Genomic DNA, 18,480 nt, shown 5'->3' with positions numbered 1-18,480 from the left:
TTCCGGTGTCATAACTTCTATATCTGCTAGGGGGCGCTCAAGCGCCCTTGCTGTCTGCTAGCAAGAAAACGTGTGATCACACATGGCCCCTAGAGTCTGGAGATTGCTTTGTTTTTCTTATTTTTACAGAATCAGTTGCTACTTGCATGAGTGCTGTCATTTGCTACTAGATACGACAATGTTATTTCGCCTGACTAGTAACCGTCTCCATGCATGTGTCCAGCTTCTGCCGTGAGCGCTCAGTGAGAGTAGATGTGTCTAGAAAATGGAGAATATCACTGTGATAGCAGCAGGCATACACTGATAGAATCAAGTGTTTAATACCGAACAGCGATGGTGTGCATTTCTTAGTAAACTGATATCCATATTTTTGTAGTCTAATTCTAAAAGTTCAAAAGTTAATGGATAATTTATATGAACTGATATATATGTCTGCATGTATATGTCATGCGATTTGTCACTTCCAGCTTAGAGTTTCGTGATTAAGTTCTAAGCTTAGTATAGTTAATTAATCATTGTTCCAGTGACTGGTCTTACTGAGTGAGTATGCTTAAGGCACATGTGACTACCATGTGCCAAAAAAAAAAAAAAAAAAGAACTGACTTGAACTGAAGTGAATGAGGACAGGCAATTATAGATATAAGCTCTAATAATGGTGCTTCTAAGGTTTGTGCGCAATGCAGGGGCCTTAGGCATTGTCAACAGAGTTGTCAGTTGGCAGTGTCTGTCAAGGACTGCAGAGAATGTGTGTGGTAAAGTTGTGCTCATGAAGAGCAATAAAGGACTCGAGGCTGTGACTTTTTTGTGGGCTAGACACTGTACATCAAGGAGGAAAGAGGAGGAAAGAGTTCTGCATTTGCCAGCTATGGTTGAAGAATCCATGGACATGCTCAGACCACAAGATCATCAGGTATAGTGAAGTGGAGTACAGGTAAACTTACTATTGTAAGAGCTAAAAGTATGTGTGGTCTGTCTGGAAACTTTTAACCACTGTAATGATTTAGCTTGGTGTTAATTAGACAGGTAAGATGGATTGAAAGACTGAACTTTTAGTTCACACATACATACGTTTTTTTTTGTAAACATCACAGAGTTGCTGTGTAAGTAAGGCACAAAAATGATAATAATCCAGGCCATACATTTGATTGTAACTTTAAATATCATCTTACTGACCATGTTACATACATTGGCCATTACCTGCATGAACTTGAATAAGAAAAACAAAAGCAGTACAGTACTTATGTTTGCGGTCATACATTTTGTTTTATTGTCATTCTTCTTCCAGATGATTGTGGACATGACATTTGGAGCTGGTGGACACACTCGTGAAATCCTATTACGGGCTCCAAAGGCAACTGTGTTTGCTCTAGACAGAGATCCCCTGGCTCACAGTCTTGCTCAAGATCTGGCAAAGGAATATGAGTAAGATATGAAGTTAAAGAGTGACATCATTATTAAGAGCCTTTGCATTTTAAAAGATGGATGAAATTATCAGGATCTAGGTCAGGTTTACGTCAAGAAAAAAACTTCAAGTGCTTGTGGAAGAACTTTAGTGTTGTGAAATGCAAATCAAATAAGAATGAAGAGATTTTAGTAAAAAACAGTCTTTTTGATGGTAAATCTAAAGCCAATATATTGTTAATTAAATTTATTGCTTCATGCAGTTTTAATACAGCTTAATTAATTAACGTGCCCAACAATTTTTACAGAGCTAAATCAGCTCTAGACATTGACCTGCATAGATATTAGTGTGGATTGCATCCCAAAATTCCATTGAACTAAATCAATTTTTAGTGAATACTGATTGTTTTGTTAAAGGACAGTTTACTTTTTACTTGTGCTACTGTGCACAGTAATGAGCTGTTTCTAATTTGTCCACAACGTCTAGGCCTGGTCAGATTATTCCTCTGTTGGGGAAATTCTCTGACCTGCCCACACTGATGAGTGAACAGGGAGTGCTGAAGAATGAAGTGGATGCTGTGTTGTTTGATGTAGGGGTATCGTCTATGCAGTTTGACAGACCAGAGAGAGGATTCTCCCTCAGTAAGGATGGACCACTGGATATGAGAATGGATGGAAACAGGTAAAGTTATAGACCTTGAGCAACTGCTGAGGGTGGGTGTGTGCAATGCTGTCATCATATTCCTCATTTTGTGAAGTAGTTGCTGGGAACTCCTTTTAACAGAGAAATTTCACGAAGCTGAGAAAGAAGGAGTATGATACCAAAAATGATCTCAGGAAATTTTAAAAAATTATAAATAATATAACCTTTTGTTAACCAGCAGGTATCTGGTAGAGATAGGAAAAAAAAACTTGGGGGCTTTATACCTGCAGGATGTTCGTTATTGTATTTTGAGGTTGTTTTACCATTTCATTAAAGCAACTGACTGACTGTACAATATGATGAAAGACTTACAGCATAGAGAATAATACTAGAGCAGGGACGACAGTGTGATAATTGGCAAATGGGCACATAAAACCGGTGAAATACGATGTCAGTTTACCTCAGTTAGGGTTTTATTCTACCTGTTCATGAAAATGGTTAAATAGTAGCAAATTACATGCCCTCTAGCACCATTGTTCAGGCAGAAACAGGTAAAGAAGTAGTGCAGTGATACTTATGCAATTTATTGGATGTCACTCGTGTGAAATTACTCAAAATGCTATGTTGTCATCAGATTTAACATACAATAACATTTATAGCAACATATTGTAACTTGTAGGAACACAGGCCAACCAACAGCCGCTGATGTGGTGAATGTGTTGGACGAGCAGGAGTTATCACTGATAATAAAGAAGTACGGAGAAGAGAGACTAGCAAGACATATCGCTCATGCTATTGTGGAATCTCGCTACACTTTTGGGAAGATAACAAGAACTAAACAGCTGGCGGATATCGTTTCTACAGCATTTCAAGGGTATGTATGTCAATTCATAAATTTTTACCTTTGAGGAAAAAATATGCAGTTGAATGGATGTAATGGAGGAATGATTAAATATAAACATCGTTGAAATAAAAGGCAAGGGAACGGAAAATGCTTGCTGTCATTTTCATCATACTTCCAGTGCTCTTTTCAATGACAAGTTGGTTTCTATAGAATGTATTGCTGTATAAACTATACATTAGCTTTGCATCACTGCCACCACTAGACAAGCTTGACCTTTGTAGCCTGTGTGATGCATGTAGGCTTGTTTAGGCCAAAATGAAATTCTCATGTGTTGATTAGAATCATGTTGTGGATAATTTAGAAAACAATAATGCTTATGCATAAAGTATTAGTAGAAAAAAGTTTGAGACCAGTCACTTCATTTGTTCAATATTTCTGTACAAAATTTGCTAGTGGTGCTGATGTAATGTTAATGTAAGGAGCATGTGGAATACGTTTTTGTTTGAACGTAGGACATTGAGATTGGGAGAAGAGATCATGTCTTACTTGTGACCACTGAGTTTGATTCACGGTGTTTTGACACACCATGATGTGAACAAGAGCAGCTGGCTGATGATGTGCCTCAACTGTGTCAGAACCTCATGCAATTTGGTGGCGACATCAGTTCAGGCATCATAGAGATATGGCGTAGTTCATTGTGCTTTTAAAGTAGTGTTAGCATTGGAAGTCAGATATTCTTGTTAAAAGAATAGATTGGCATGGGTGCATGTTTGTCTCTTTGGGTTTAGTAGAAGACAAAAGTTTTCGTATAATGTATGCATAAGGAGAATTTATTGTATTAAAGAATAGGAATGGTTTGTATGTAGATTATGTAATTTCCATGGCCTCATTTAAAATGAAGAGATTACCTTCATACAAAAAACAGTTTTGTGAAAAAAGTGATGTTATTGGCAATCCTAAATTGGGTGAGACTTAACATCATCAAAAAAAAAAACCCAGTCCCACAGTGGAGGTATGTACAAATTATAGATACAGTTATAGATACAGTGAAGATGTTTTCCGTCAGGTGTTAAAGTCATCAGGCATATGAAGTGTTGGTTCAATCCCAGACTTGGACATGGAATTTTTTTTGGACTCCCCCAAAAGTCAAAAGGGCTTTCATGTTGTCTTACATGAAGTTTGTTGATGACTTCCTATTATTAACCACTCACTCCTATTTCCGCCACTCGTGTTGTACCACTACTCTCATAGAAGCAAAATATTCTTGAAAGCAGCAATCAAATGATTATAAAGCACATCTAATATACATGTTTAAAAGTTAAAGCAACCACATTCCGTCATTGGTCACAACTGATGGTAAGTATTTTTCTGTAGAGTACATTTAATTAATCTTCACTAGCCCTTTGACAACTGAGGTTGCAGGTTTGAATTCGGTTTCCACAAGTGAAGGTATTCTGTAGCTTTAGTTGAACAGTTCTGTTTTGTACCTGGCATTATGGTATTATTAATACATACTATCAAGTACAAGTATTTTATAATTACATGTCGTGTTTTTTTTTTTTTGTTTTTTTTTTTGACAGGAGTCACAAGAGAGACAAATTAATGAGACACTCACACGTCGCCACAAAAACTTTTCAGGCCCTACGCATATTTGTGAATGACGAATTGAACGAGCTTAACAATGGCCTTGAGGCTGCAAGATACTTTCTTAAAGCAGGAGGTCGTTGTGTGGCCTTGACCTTCCACTCGTTGGAAGACAGAATTGTTAAACGACATTTCCATGGCATTGTCATGGAATCTAAATTTAACATGGGGGCCTCGGCTCACTATAGAAACTCTTTACGGGTTCACAGCCTGCAAGATGTGATGACAGTCACAGAAAAAAAATGGACTCCCATCAGCAGGAAGGTTGCCATACCTAGTTATGCTGATAGCCTGGAAAACCCCCGTGTTCGTTCAACTAAGCTTAGAGGAGCCATCAAACTGTGAAACCTGTGTTCTAAACTGTTTGAAATCTTGAGTCATTAGATAGACTAAAATAGACTAAACTGAAGACTATTTTAAACTAAAATAAACACACTATTACACTATTAAAATATGATTTGGATATTTGCCCTTCTATGGTAATTTTTTATATAAATTCAGATAAGCTGTGTGTAGCAATATGATTTGCTCAGCGCTTTGACAAACATGACTGATTTTATATTTATACTTATATTTTATTGATTGGTGTTTTATGTCAAGAATGTTCACTTATATGACGGGGACCAGCATTATGGGGGGAGGAAAATGGGCAAAGCTGGAGAGGAAGCCAACATGAGCTGGACTTGAACTCACAGCGACCACATTGATGAGAGACTCCTTTGTCATGGCACCACGCTAGCATGCTATTAAACCACAGGAACCCCCAACTTGATGATACAAGACCTATTTATGTATGTTAACTGGAATGAAAAACCCACCTTTAGGTAGTTTGATAACTGAGCACATTGTTAAGTTCTAGAACATGGAGTGTATTGGTAAGGTAGGGCTTGAAGATTTCCTGATATAGTGATCCAGTTTGACAGTTCGGATCATATCTTTCAAAACATGCACGTTAGATTTATTATTGGCAATGTGAACAGTTTCAAATTTGATTGCAAATTTATTATAGGGGGGTGGGTATGTTGCAGTGGACCATGGGACATGTTGGATGGGACAAATGTAGCTTAAGCTAGATGTGCTATCTAACATGACATCCTGGATGTTCATGATCAGTTGTCCAACTGTATCCTTGTCGGCTGACAGTGCATAGCAGGCTTTGTGCACGGGTTCACAACGGGTGGGTTTTGAATTTAGAATTTAAAAGGTGAAATGCAAAACTGCAGCTTTTGCCAGATTGTTGTTTACAGGCTTCTGATATGGCAGCGTTGGTTGTGAAAAGAATTTTTTTTATGTATAAATCTTTGTTTATAGAAGTTTGTGATTTTGTAGTGGTCGTCTTCACTGACATTCTATAAAATATTATACAAGCATTAAAGTTTCTGTGATATTCTCTACTGCCAGATGAATGAGCAGGGACCACTATTATGTCACGACTTCCAAAAAAGGGGCACAATGCGCTGTCGTTCTAAACAAATTATAGACTATCCAGGTTGGTGTGGTTTACTATGAATTTAATACTCCCCTAACAAAATATGAGATTAATCTACCTGGTAACACAAATCAAGCATGATCAGATGTTTACTGTACGTATGTTATATTAGATCACGAAATGTTTTCATTTCACTTTTAAATTTTCTCCAGTGGTGAAAATCACTTGATATTTATAGGCGTTTGCAAGGATTTTCAGACCTAATGCTCCTTAAGTGAATAGGGTGGATCAGCTAGTTCAACACTCACCAAGTATAAGTAATTTACATATCCTATTTTAAATTAATTAGTATTAACTAGCATTAGCAACGACCATGAACTTTCCCTTTCCATTTGCATATGAGTAGAAAGACGAAACCACCAATGCTCATTGAATGACTAGCAGGAGTTGTGGAAGGTTGTCAACAACATCAGCTGTATACATTTATTTATTGCCACACTCAAGAACTTTCACTGGCACGGTGGCTGTCACAATGCATGTGTGGAGGAAGCCAGGATTCGCATCATACAAGTGGCAAATGTTAAGACTGCCCACACAGTCACCTTAGTGCCATCAGGTGCTTATTACCACCAAGGTCCAACCAATGATATGGGCAGAGGAATCTACAAATTCCCTGTCCAAGGCAGGATTTGAACTGTGCATGAACATTTGTGCGCCTTAGTAGTTAAAAGGGAAGCTTGGTTAAAGCCACCAGCCAACATAATTTATCCAATTTAAGTGGTATATCATAAATGATATTTATATATAATGATATTCATTTATTTATGTATACATGTATATACATCAGTCTGTACATCTACATTTCCACTGCTGCTTTCTTTAAGTTCTAGGACAACTGGGGTTGTTTAAGTGAATCGTGTTGAACTGTTTTAAATACATGTACAAATGTCAAAAAAAGTCTGACACTGAACCGTACCTGGGTGGTAAATATACAAGACACTGTCACTAACTAGCTGAGCAACAAGAGAAAGTATTTTTGACATATCAAAAAACTTCACCCATTATATCATGTTACCCAATAATTAGTTTGCTGACAATTTCATAGAATGTAAAAACAAGTCTAAAAGTTGATCCTAAAATCTGTTAAAAACAAAAAAATCCACAACATAAATTAATTAATTCTACCAATGAAGAACCAATTCACATTTTTAGACCACAAAAGTTTAATGAAAATGCTTAATATAAAACAAATCTCAGACCTGTTTCAATTTACAGTAAATTGTCACCTAGAATGCAGGCTTTCAAAACTTATCAGATGATAGAGTATATCTTTACAAGCAAATATTCAAGACGTAGTCAAGTAAAATGGCATCACCAATCTGATATTACAATTTTATGATTTTGTGGCATGCTGATTGTATATGTTGTCATGTAAACATATTTGAGCAAATGAGACAAACTAGATGTTATAACCACACCTTCAAAGCTTAAAACCCATATAAAAAGTCACATAAGCAGAACTTAAACTGAAATATATCAAAATTATGATTCTTGTGCAAGAGACAAATTTCACCAGTGAATTAAATGAATTTGCGAGCAACTTTTAAATATCATTTAGCACTTACTAGTCCTTTTTTTTTATTATATTTAATTTTAGCACAATTTAATGAATATTCTTCACTGGATAGCATATGAATCATTTTAAAGGCAACTTCACTCCCTTACAGAGGCCAAAACAAAAACTTAAAGCACACCAATCAAGTAATGTATCCACAACTCTTGTCAGAACTTAAGAGTATATCTACCAATACCATTGGGTAAAAAGGTAAAATTAACTTTCTCTGTATACCAGAAACTTCATGAAAAATTGAATCCCCTTCGTTTTTTCTGGGTTTGGTATTTAGCAAACATGAACAATCGTCTTAAAAAGCCTATCATGGAAACTTAATAAATACAGACTGCAGGTGCATGTACATTTTACTGTTAAAAGTTGAACTTCCTTGATTAGTATTTACCAGATACAAACACATCGCTATTAAATGAAAAACATACAAGATGCGAATGACAAGTGATTATCCAGCTCCCTGGTCCGGAATATAACTGTTTGGTATTGAGCTATCACTGTAAGGTTGTTGTTGTTGTTGTTGTAATAATGGTGTAAGGGGCGTGGAATCCGGTAGTGGAGCTGTGGAGACATTGGGAATATTGCTGAGATCTGGTAACTGATGAGAACTGGACAGATCGTATGACTGGGTAGGGGGCTGGACAGGAGCTGGTGATTCAGACTTGGGCTTGTACTTTCCCACTTTGTACCGACAGCATACAACATCAACCAGCAGTCCAATGACACCATGGAGCATACCTGAGAGTCGTGGAAGAAAACAATGATGTTGTCATAAAATAAAACATTACGTTTGGGCACCAATGATTTCTGGTTACGTGTTCAACATGCATACAAAACAAATCCTTAAATCACAAAGTTACCATAACCAGAGCTTGGACTAATATAACAGATGTATAAAAATCTGTTATATCAGTCCCATCTCAGAGGAAATATTTAACAAAAATAGATTTGGTGCATTACAGGCTACCAAAAATCTCAGCTGTGGGAAGGAAACTTCAGTTCAAAACAAAATTTCCTTTTTGTGATACTATTACTGATATTAACCCAAATGTTCATTCTAATGCACAAAAAATTGAAATTAACAGTAATTTTCTGGTCCCCACAGCAATCAACGATAGAGAAGAAGGTACATGCAAAACCTCAGCTCAATACGTGCTGGACATTTTGAGAAAATTCACTTTTTATAATATCGATTCAAATACACAGGAGACTTAATCATCCATGATGGAACATCCCTCTCGGCTAATTGTGATACACTGTTGGATTCAGTTCTTATATGAATTTTGTAAAATATTTTTGCCCAGCACAGTGAGATAAAATGGATCAAAACAGTCAAGTGTCTGGAGGCCACATATTTTGCGAATGCTTGTATATGCATTCATTCTCAGTCATTTTAAGCTATTTCTGATATTCGGTATACAACTGATCCCAGTATTCAGTATACAACTGATCCCAGTATCAGTATACAACTGATCCCAGTATCAGTATACAACTGATCCCAGTATCAGTATACAAATGCACTCCCAGGTCCTGTCTGTAATCTGTACTTTGTGACTATATTGCTAACTGACTTGTGTAGTGTACTTTCAGGCGTGCTAAATCCCGAATTTAATATACAAACTTTTCAATGTTAAGATCTTTTCAAATTTTTGTCTATTTGATTTTTTTAAAAAGAGTCTGTCTGACGGACACAATGAGACCCTGTATCCATCCCAGATATAAAACCCATTGTTGTACTAATGACTGATGACTGTAAGATTTAGTGATGAACAGGCATTAGTGTAATTGCCTACTACATTCTCACCTGACACAGAGAATATGCCCCCAATGATTCCACACATACGAACCAGGAACATCCAGTAAGGTTTGTGTACTTCTCGGACACGAATCTTCAGCGAGGACAAATCATACTTGACAAATATCCCAGCCACACCGTGACTTCCCTCAGAATGGTTAATACTGCGGTTCTGCAAAGGGAAATTGATGGACAGTTACATTACTGTAGTTAAGACGAAAAAGGAATAGTTAAGACAAAAAAGGAATATTAGGAATTTTTTCACAGGTAAATGTGACATTAAATATTAAAAACTACCAACATAATTAGAATCCTCATGTCCAAAATACCCCCTCTTCCATCACCCAACATTTCCAAAACTAAAAAAACCTTACAAGAAATGACAAGACATCATGTTGCTTAGTTTGGCTTCCTACAGATTGTTTCCTGAGCCATTCATGATCACTGATTGCACTACTCATACATCCAGTTTGAATGGAGAAATGTAGAAATCAGAATTAGAGAATACAGTGGACATAAAAATCCAATACTGCACTAATTACCTGAACGGGAGTAATTCTGAAAATAATAACCCGATTGTAAATAAAATTAAGCATGCACAAGATTAGATTACAGGGAAGATGTATGTTGTTTGATAGAAACAGGTTCAGTAAGTTAGGAAGAGTTGCATGGACAAAATCTGAATATATGGAAAGCACTGTTATGATATAAAAGCGTAGTAAAATAAAAGGGTATAATTATGGAAATAACCGGATTTCCATTAAACAAGCATGCACAAATGATAGGCAAGATGTATGGCAAGTTTCACTGCAATCAGCACAGCAGTTTGGGAAGAGATGTATGGACAGTTGCATCTATTGGCAGTCAGAAAAGGTGATTCAAGTATAACTCTCCTGTAAGGCAAGTATAACTCCCTGTAAGGCAAGTATAACTCCCCTGTAAGGCAAGTATACTAGATGACTTAACCCACTCACCCGCTCTGTGACAGCATACTGGAATGTATCCACATCAGTATAACAATCAAGTATAACTCCCCTGTAAGGCAAGTATAACTCCCCTGTAAGGCAAGTACACTAGACGACTTAACCCACTCACCCGCTCTGTGACAGCATACTGGAATGTATCCACATCAGCAGCATACGTCTTGACCTCAGTAGGGACAATTTTTACAAAATACTGAAACATGTGGTAATCTGAAAAAAAAAAAACCCACACAAATGAATAGACTGATTGATTTATGATTCAAATGAAATGGAACTAACTTATATATCAATCTTTTTATATGAAAGGAAAGATAAATCTCAACAGATTGAACTGTGCAGAAAAATGAACACTTTCAGTCTGCCTCTATAGTTCTTTCACCAACTACTTGATATTCATTGTCTGAATATTGAGCAGGTTCTCTTTATAAGTTCACTTTACATGATTCAGAAGAAGAAATATGTGTCAACTCCAATACAAGTAGTACCTTACTGCAATTATTCAACAAAAGTACTGTGAAAAATGTTGCTTGTTCTCATGGTGGAAATAAAGCATTATAACATTCAAACATCTTCAAATTAACAGATTCCATGTTAAATGTGTCTAAATAGATCCACATGTGGCATAATCAGCCAACGTGTAGCTGAAAAATAGATTCTCAACCAAATTTATCATGTTCAATTAACATGGGCTCATCAGGCAGCACTGCTCCAAAATGGCTGCCAAATTATGACTGGACAAACTCCATAATGCTCGCACCAAGTACAGACACACTGCCCAGTAACTCACTATTATGTGTAATTAACTCTTCTCCATCCAGAGGGCTGATTATACCGGTGACCGGCTCTCCAAATGAGAAGTGGTTTATTCTGTGTGAAAAGTTGTATTCTGAAATTGGAAAAGTTTGCTTCACACTTCACATGCAATTACATGTACGTCATTTTCATAGTGAGAAATCAATTCCCTTTACATCGCTTATCTATTTTCCCTACAGTATAGAGATATGTATGAGTTCGTTTATTTGACTGGTGTTTTATGCGTTACTCAAGAATATTTCACTTATAAGTCGGCAGCCAGCATTATGGTGGGAGGAAGAGTTGTGTATTAAAACGGTTTCTAAATATGCTGCCTTTCATCCTGCAATATACATGATTACTCATTACTCCATCTGAAACTTCTTCAATATGGCATTAGGCAACAATGAAATAAAATAAATTACAAAAATTACACATTTACTACAGGGACCAGAGATGTCTTTATACAGCATGGACTTTTACAGGTATTAAGTTACAAGTGACTTTATTACACTATGGCTAGTTACACGTAATATGCCACAGAAGATGCATGATGTTAACTTCACTACAGCAAAACTCACTAATGTGTTGACATAAGAATTTGTGCAACAGTATACATACATGTACAGTGTATATTGATTCAACATATATATATTATATATATATGATGGGCAAAGCACATAAACGGGCATGAATTAGTGATTAACATGTAGCAGTTTGTAAAGAAAACAAAGAGTACAATTGCATGTGAATGAGATGTTAACACTTACCATGCCTATCAACTAAGGCAGAGAAATGAACATGTCCCCCTAGGGTGGGGAATGGCTCTGCGAGAAAACAAAGCTTGGTGCCATCAAGAATAAACAAGCAGTCCAGTAACCATGTTTCACGTGCATAGTATAATGAACATTAATGGATGAATAGATAGGCAATAGATTTGATGCCAATTTCTCACATGTATGAGGGTTTGATACTTTGGCACTTTCACATAAAAAGGATATTGCTTTGCTTTTTAATGCAGACAGAAGAATTTGCCCCCTCATAATGCGCATAGAGAGTATCCCCAGAGGGGCAGATTCTCTCTAGATGTATGACATGATCTGCCAAGTATCTTCTTTTTAAACACCATGTACTGATCCCTTTTCTAAGCCATAAGATAATAATCAAAGTTTCCCAGCATCTTCACAGTAATTGTACTGAACATTTAGGTAAGAAGGTTTCCATGGAAAATTAAGCATAATTATATTTCCATCAGCAACTAGCTGTAAGTTTAGATCAAACAGATATTATGAGAGAGATAAATGTTGCTAAACTCCCCTGTGATTCTGGAAATTATTAGGGCAAATTTTGTCATCGCTAGGAAATACATTTATCAATAAATGACTGTTTTTTGATATGTACCAGTATGTTAGATACTGATATGTTTTCTGTAAAATATTTCATATATGACTTTATATTACTACTTGTATTATCATTGTTTTAACACAGAAGATGAGCTAAGAGTGGCTTTGTTCTTGCTTTGGTAATAAGATGCATGTTAGTACCAACAAAAATACATGCACACACGTTACATACACACAAGCAAAATACATGCACAGTTGCACACAGGCTATATACATACAAGTGCAAAGTTATTTGGTACTGAGTACTCCACAGATTGATGGTGACAAAACCAACTGAATATCAGACATTTGTATAAACAAGTACCAAAGATTAATATCATGCCAGCAGCATTAATAGTACATCAGTTCAAAGTACCAAAGCTTCATTTCATCCCAGCCACATCAGTACATCAATTCAAAGACCACAGGGTTAGAGTTCAGATGGACATGTACACATGTGCCAGTTAGCATCATGCAGACATCAGCCAATGGCTTACCAGATTCATGAATCAGGAGTGCTAAGTGGGCGTGGCCACTTGGTATAACAGGAACTGACCTTTTATACAGAAAATTTAGATTAATATGCTTCTGAGAATAACAAAGTTTATATTTACAAGAATCCTTATATTCATGGTCTTGAGTCATAAAACAGTAATCAATACACAGGAATTTATCCCTCAAACCTCAGTTTTTTAAACATTCAAAACAGTCACAGTGAAAGTTTTTACAATGGGTAATTACACTGGTGTAGACACCCACTACTGCACAAGTTGTCTATGGTATGACATGTAAACATTATTTGAGACATCTTTTAATTTTTATTAAAAACACATTTCTCAGTGCATATAATAGTACAGATCAAGAACAACGCTTACTTTCCAGCTGTAATGTGGAAATTTCCCAGCCACTTTGTTGACATGCAGTGACCCGTACAGGCGACATGCATCTGGCTGACCAACAGGGGGCACATCCCTGAGGGAGCAGAAATTAAAAGCATAACATTAAAACTCTGATTCTTTTATATGAGGTTTTGTAAAGTCACATTCCTGGCTACACCACAGTCTGTCATATTATGACCAGGTGCAGAAGGAACATGCTATTTCAAGATTGACAGAGGCATTACATATGGATGACAACTCCTGGATTTATTGTGTTGGTGACGTTTCGATGTAGGTTCTGACATCGTTATCAAACCATATGAACATACCGTATATATATTGTCTTGTATTTCTGTAAGAGAGTGAGTGGTGTCAAAACCAGGCAACAATGTAACTATAGATAATGGCTTCAGGGTTTAAGGCGGTCACTGTCTAATCTGATGAGTTCATTGTAGGCACTCGGTAGGTGGTACCCGCTGTCTCGCTTAAGCTGTGGATTGTGTCGCCGATCATGATGGCTTCCAGCAGTTTCCTTCTTTTGTAGTCTGACTGGTTGTTCTGTAGGGTATGAACTGTGTTCCATTGGAGTTGGTGTTCTGGATGGGCTCTGATGTGATCACTGAGGGCTGATTTTCCATCTAACTTTTCTACTGAGGCTTTGTGCTCTGCAATTCTGATACTGAACTGCCCTAAACTCTGAAACCATTATCTATAGTTACATTGTTGCCTGGTTTTGACACCACTCACTCTCTTACTGTATATATGTTGTCTTGAATCTCTGTATGTTCATATGGTTTGATGATATGGTAAGAACCTACATCGAAACATCACCAACACAATAAATCCAGGAGTTGTCATCCATATGTAATGCCTCTGTCAATCTATACCACCCCAGCTCCTAAATGTCTCTGAAAGAAGCCATGTTATTTCAAGTCTTAGGATCACCCGATTCCTTTGGAATTAAACCTGCATCTCTTGCCTGCCACATGGAATTTAGAATTCTTCAACATCAAATGACACAAAAAACATGACTTGTTATACATATGCTTGCATCATCAATAAAAGGAGTACTTACTTTTGCACATTTATTCCACCAATGAGCCACTATGACAAATGAAATGGCTAAAAGCGTTAATACTTTATATATAAAATGTAACTGCATTCCATTAATTCAGGATGGGGTGGCAACGTATGACGATTATGAAAGGGAGTTATGCCCAATTATCTGGTAGCTGTAATGACTGTCGGCATTTGATTGAAACTTGCTGTCAGTCTTTTGCTGAATGGATCCCACACCTCAGATATCTGACAAGCCCTTGTTGTGATGACCTGACTTTTACATAATTCATATTACACAATTCTGTACACAGACCATATTTTTTTCTACGGCTTCAAAAGAACAAAGTAAATCATGAAAATGTCAAAGAATACTGGTACTTACCTGTGAGGGACTTCGCCAACCAAGTTTACATTTCCTGTGAGCCATAACAACTCATGTATAGCATGATACTCCTCTCTCAAATATTTATTTACATCTTTTTTGGAATTAAAGAAAAACCTCTGCTTGTTGGTGAGCTCAAAATATGTATCTTCTTCATTTAGCTTTCCAAAGTAGCGGGCATCCTGCCCAGTAACATCTAATACATCTGCCCCTATTACTGAAAACAAAAAAGTTTAATTGGCATCAGTCAACATATTTTGAGTCTAAAGGATTTGCAGTTGGAAATGTTTTTTCTCAAAAATCTGTACACTGAGTTTAAAATGTTTCAAATGTTTATAATAATCTGTCAAAATACAAACACTTGGATATAACGATAATGTCTGTGACAAGTTAGTATAAAGTTGTTCAGGCTATCAGAGAGCACTTTAATATGATATTTTTTTTCTAGATACCGTCAGACTTCCACAATTCAATCAATGGGTGATTAGATATTGCCAAGACTCTCAAGTGAAATAATCTCATCAAGACCACCTAAAATATATCAGGAAACATTTACATAGATACACGAAACTTAATTAAATATTACAAGTGTACTCACAATCACACCTCATGGCTACCACCATGTCTATATTTATCTGCATCTTTCTACAAAAAAAAAAATGAGTTCATTGAACTTAGTTTCCAGTTAACATTCATACTGCATTGATTTTCTCATAGTACATGTTATAACATAATATTAAAATGCAAATCAGTCATTCAGTTTTGGTGTAACATATATATTAACAATACTGTTTGACGTATTATATCGTAAGCCTGGTAGCTTTAATCATATGTCATGTAGACGAAAACTGCTTTAGAGCCTTTTGGATATACACATAGATCACATAGATCAGTTACCTGTCACGACTCAGCTAAAATATTGCTATGTGTCATTCATTCATTCTAGAAGTAGAAATTCTCTCAAAAAATTACCCTGATAGGACCACAGTTATAACATGACATAAACTTACTGGTCATATTGTCCATCTACTTCGCAGTCAAACTTGAGTGAAGTGCTGGCATAATATCTTACTTCTGATATTATAAGTATAATTATTATAATGAACGTCACAATAGACACTGCAATTAAAACAAAAATGGAGTTGAAAGGAATACAGTTATACATAAAAGTCATATTATCTATATAGGCTAAAACCTTTTCTGGATTAATTGATCTGACTGCTTCAATGGCCTATTGGTTAGAACTACCGTCTAGCAGACGGGAGACCTGGGATCAAACCCTGAGTCGGGTCTTACCAAGGCCTTGAAAAATGGTACTTTTTGGGGCTCTCTGCACTAAGAGATTAGAGCAAGGAAACAGGGCTGTTAAGCCTGGTGTCAGTATAATGTGACTGAGTGGGATATTACTAGAGTGGTTTCAGTACTTTGGCGGCATGAAGTCGCCCTGCCACAAAGAAGACACATCTAGTGTATGTATACACGTACCTAATGACTTGTTGTCGTCATATGACTGAACAACTGTTAAGTACGATGTAAAACCGAAGCATACAAGTACACATATAATAAAGTCTGCTTTTCATCCACATGTATACTTCACACATCTCAATTGCTACTAAGATGTTGTTCAAACCTTCAAGATTTTTAGTTTTAGCATACCACTCAAGCAAATTTGCTTCAGGTGCAAAAGTTATACTGTAAAAGATGTATATGCAGAACTAAAGTTCACACATAGACTTTAGTATTTTGCATTTCAATATCAGTTGAACATTTCAGGAAGAGAGCCATGGTCAAGTAGGTAAGGAGCTTGCCTTTCAAAGGTTATGTGTAGGTCACACAATATGTGGGTTCAATCCCACTCTTGTGGGTCCACCAGTAATACTTACATCCACCACCGGATGCCGAAGTCTCTTTGTAACTTTCAGGGACTTTAGGAAATGCATCCAACTCTTTCACAACTCTCAGAGCCTGTTTTCTATTGCGCACAGGGTTTAATCTCCTCATTATTTAGGATCATGGAGCTCAGCGGTAAGAATCTCTACCAATCACAATATGGATACCCCTTACCTATAAAAACACATAACAGGGTTTGCAAATTTCTGTTAACTCAAATTGAATACATTAGAGTAAAATTTCTTGCAGGTGATTTTCTGGACTTGATATTTCCGAAATACTGTCATTGTAGTGTTAAACTGTCATTATTTATTCACTCAAAAGTAACTTAGAGCAAGGTTACCTGCTCAAGAAAAAGTCTGCATTGCTGTATAACTACTTCTCTTATTTATTAAATACTATTGCATGAAAATCCTTATCTTTAGCACACCAGTCCTTAGAGTCCAATTTAGACTGTCTGCAAGGATCATAAGTTACTGCTCTGCAAACAGTCAAAAATGACACACAACTGCCAACAAGACAAGACCAAGCTAAAGTTCCTATTTAAAGACAACGCCCTTCTTCAGGTGGTCCTAAAATCCCTTACCTTCACTCAGATATCATATGCGAATCTTACCAAATATCAAAACATAGATGAGAAGCACTGTATGACTATTCTACAGGAGAGATACCAATAATTGACATGGACAAAGAAATTTGCAGTTGCAGGTGTAGGAAAGCTATATTAACCTATTTTAAAATCAAACTTTTTCACAAACTGTCAAAGCAGAAATGTGACTGTTTTGCATGAATGCCAACACCCTCTTTAACCCCCTGCTGTAAATACCGCTGGTGGAGGAAATAGTTCTGCAGAATTACAAATGTACCTTGAAGACATAGTTCAACAAGTCACACGATACGTACACTGCTACTTGGCATTGTAGGCAAAGCTTACCGCTGAACAGAGGTATCACAAAGTCAACGACGCCATACGGGGAGCATTTTTCGTTGTGTGAAAGAACCTCAGTTATTGCCTTCTTTTTTTTAAACAACAGCTTTCTGAACTACACAAGAAAATTAAGTAATGGATTTCTTACAACAGATATCTAATATAGGTCGATTTCAAAGGCCAAACAACAAACTGGCTTGCATTTCAGCTGACGTACAACTTCCACCCGGCAGACACGTCTTCGATTACAGAGAAATTGTTGCAAGATTTTCAGCCGCTTGAAACATTGCAGTACAAACTTTATTTCAATGCTGGGGGCTGAAGAAACACTTTCTTTCTTTCTTAGTCATCGGATAGCGCTAAAATTCTTGAATCTAACAGCCTTATTCTCAAGAAATTTGATTCTGATGCAATGCGAAAGTACTGTCCACTCTCCACGTTTCGGTCGCTCGACAGACATGATGCGGAGAACAATGTTTATCAGGTGTAACTCTAAACACACTTACAAATTCCCATAACTGAACTATATTTATACAGGCCAAACACACACTGATTGTGGTGGAGATATGTAAGTGGGCGTCTCAGAGACATTATGCAGAAGGTAACCACAATCCGACGAAATATTTGTGGGGACCGCAGTTTTAAGCTAAACCAAAGGGATATTTAAACTCATGCCGTAGTGATGGGAACGGAGAAAAACGAAAGGACGAATGAATCTGATTCTCCACAACCCGGTAATGGGAGTGTGAGAAGCCCTCCCGGGAATAAGGAAGTGGCAGGTAACCATGATGAGACGAAGGGGGGAA

General features: G+C 36.8%; 2 protein-coding genes across 2 annotated transcripts; one reads left to right on the top strand and one right to left on the bottom strand.

Annotated features, from left to right (window-relative positions):
- The first annotated feature begins 69 nt into the window (after positions 1–69).
- LOC135467834 (probable methyltransferase-like protein 15 homolog) lies at positions 70–4,989 on the top strand. The gene is made up of 5 exons (XM_064745720.1): positions 70–910; positions 1,286–1,422; positions 1,889–2,083; positions 2,724–2,918; positions 4,469–4,989. The coding sequence occupies exons 1-5, from the start codon at positions 653–655 to the stop codon at positions 4,875–4,877; spliced, it is 1,194 nt and encodes a 397-aa protein (XP_064601790.1). The 5' UTR covers positions 70–652; the 3' UTR covers positions 4,878–4,989.
- A 1,775-nt stretch (positions 4,990–6,764) lies between these two features.
- On the bottom strand, positions 6,765–17,891 carry LOC135466603 (endoplasmic reticulum-Golgi intermediate compartment protein 2-like). The gene is given in 12 exon segments (XM_064744178.1): positions 6,765–8,323; positions 9,390–9,552; positions 10,476–10,573; positions 11,151–11,249; positions 13,035–13,093; positions 13,413–13,438; positions 13,440–13,509; positions 14,857–15,073; positions 15,455–15,501; positions 15,867–15,975; positions 16,740–16,920; positions 17,681–17,891. Coding segments are annotated over 11 exon segments (1,296 nt in total). The 5' UTR covers positions 16,858–16,920; positions 17,681–17,891; the 3' UTR covers positions 6,765–8,033.
- Positions 17,892–18,480: the final 589 nt, after the last annotated feature.

This window comes from Liolophura sinensis, chromosome 6, assembly GCF_032854445.1.
Source record: "Liolophura sinensis isolate JHLJ2023 chromosome 6, CUHK_Ljap_v2, whole genome shotgun sequence".
Classification (NCBI taxonomy): domain Eukaryota; kingdom Metazoa; phylum Mollusca; class Polyplacophora; order Chitonida; family Chitonidae; genus Liolophura; species Liolophura sinensis.
Note: the sequence above shows the minus strand (reverse complement) of the source record. Positions and strands in the feature narration are given on the sequence as shown.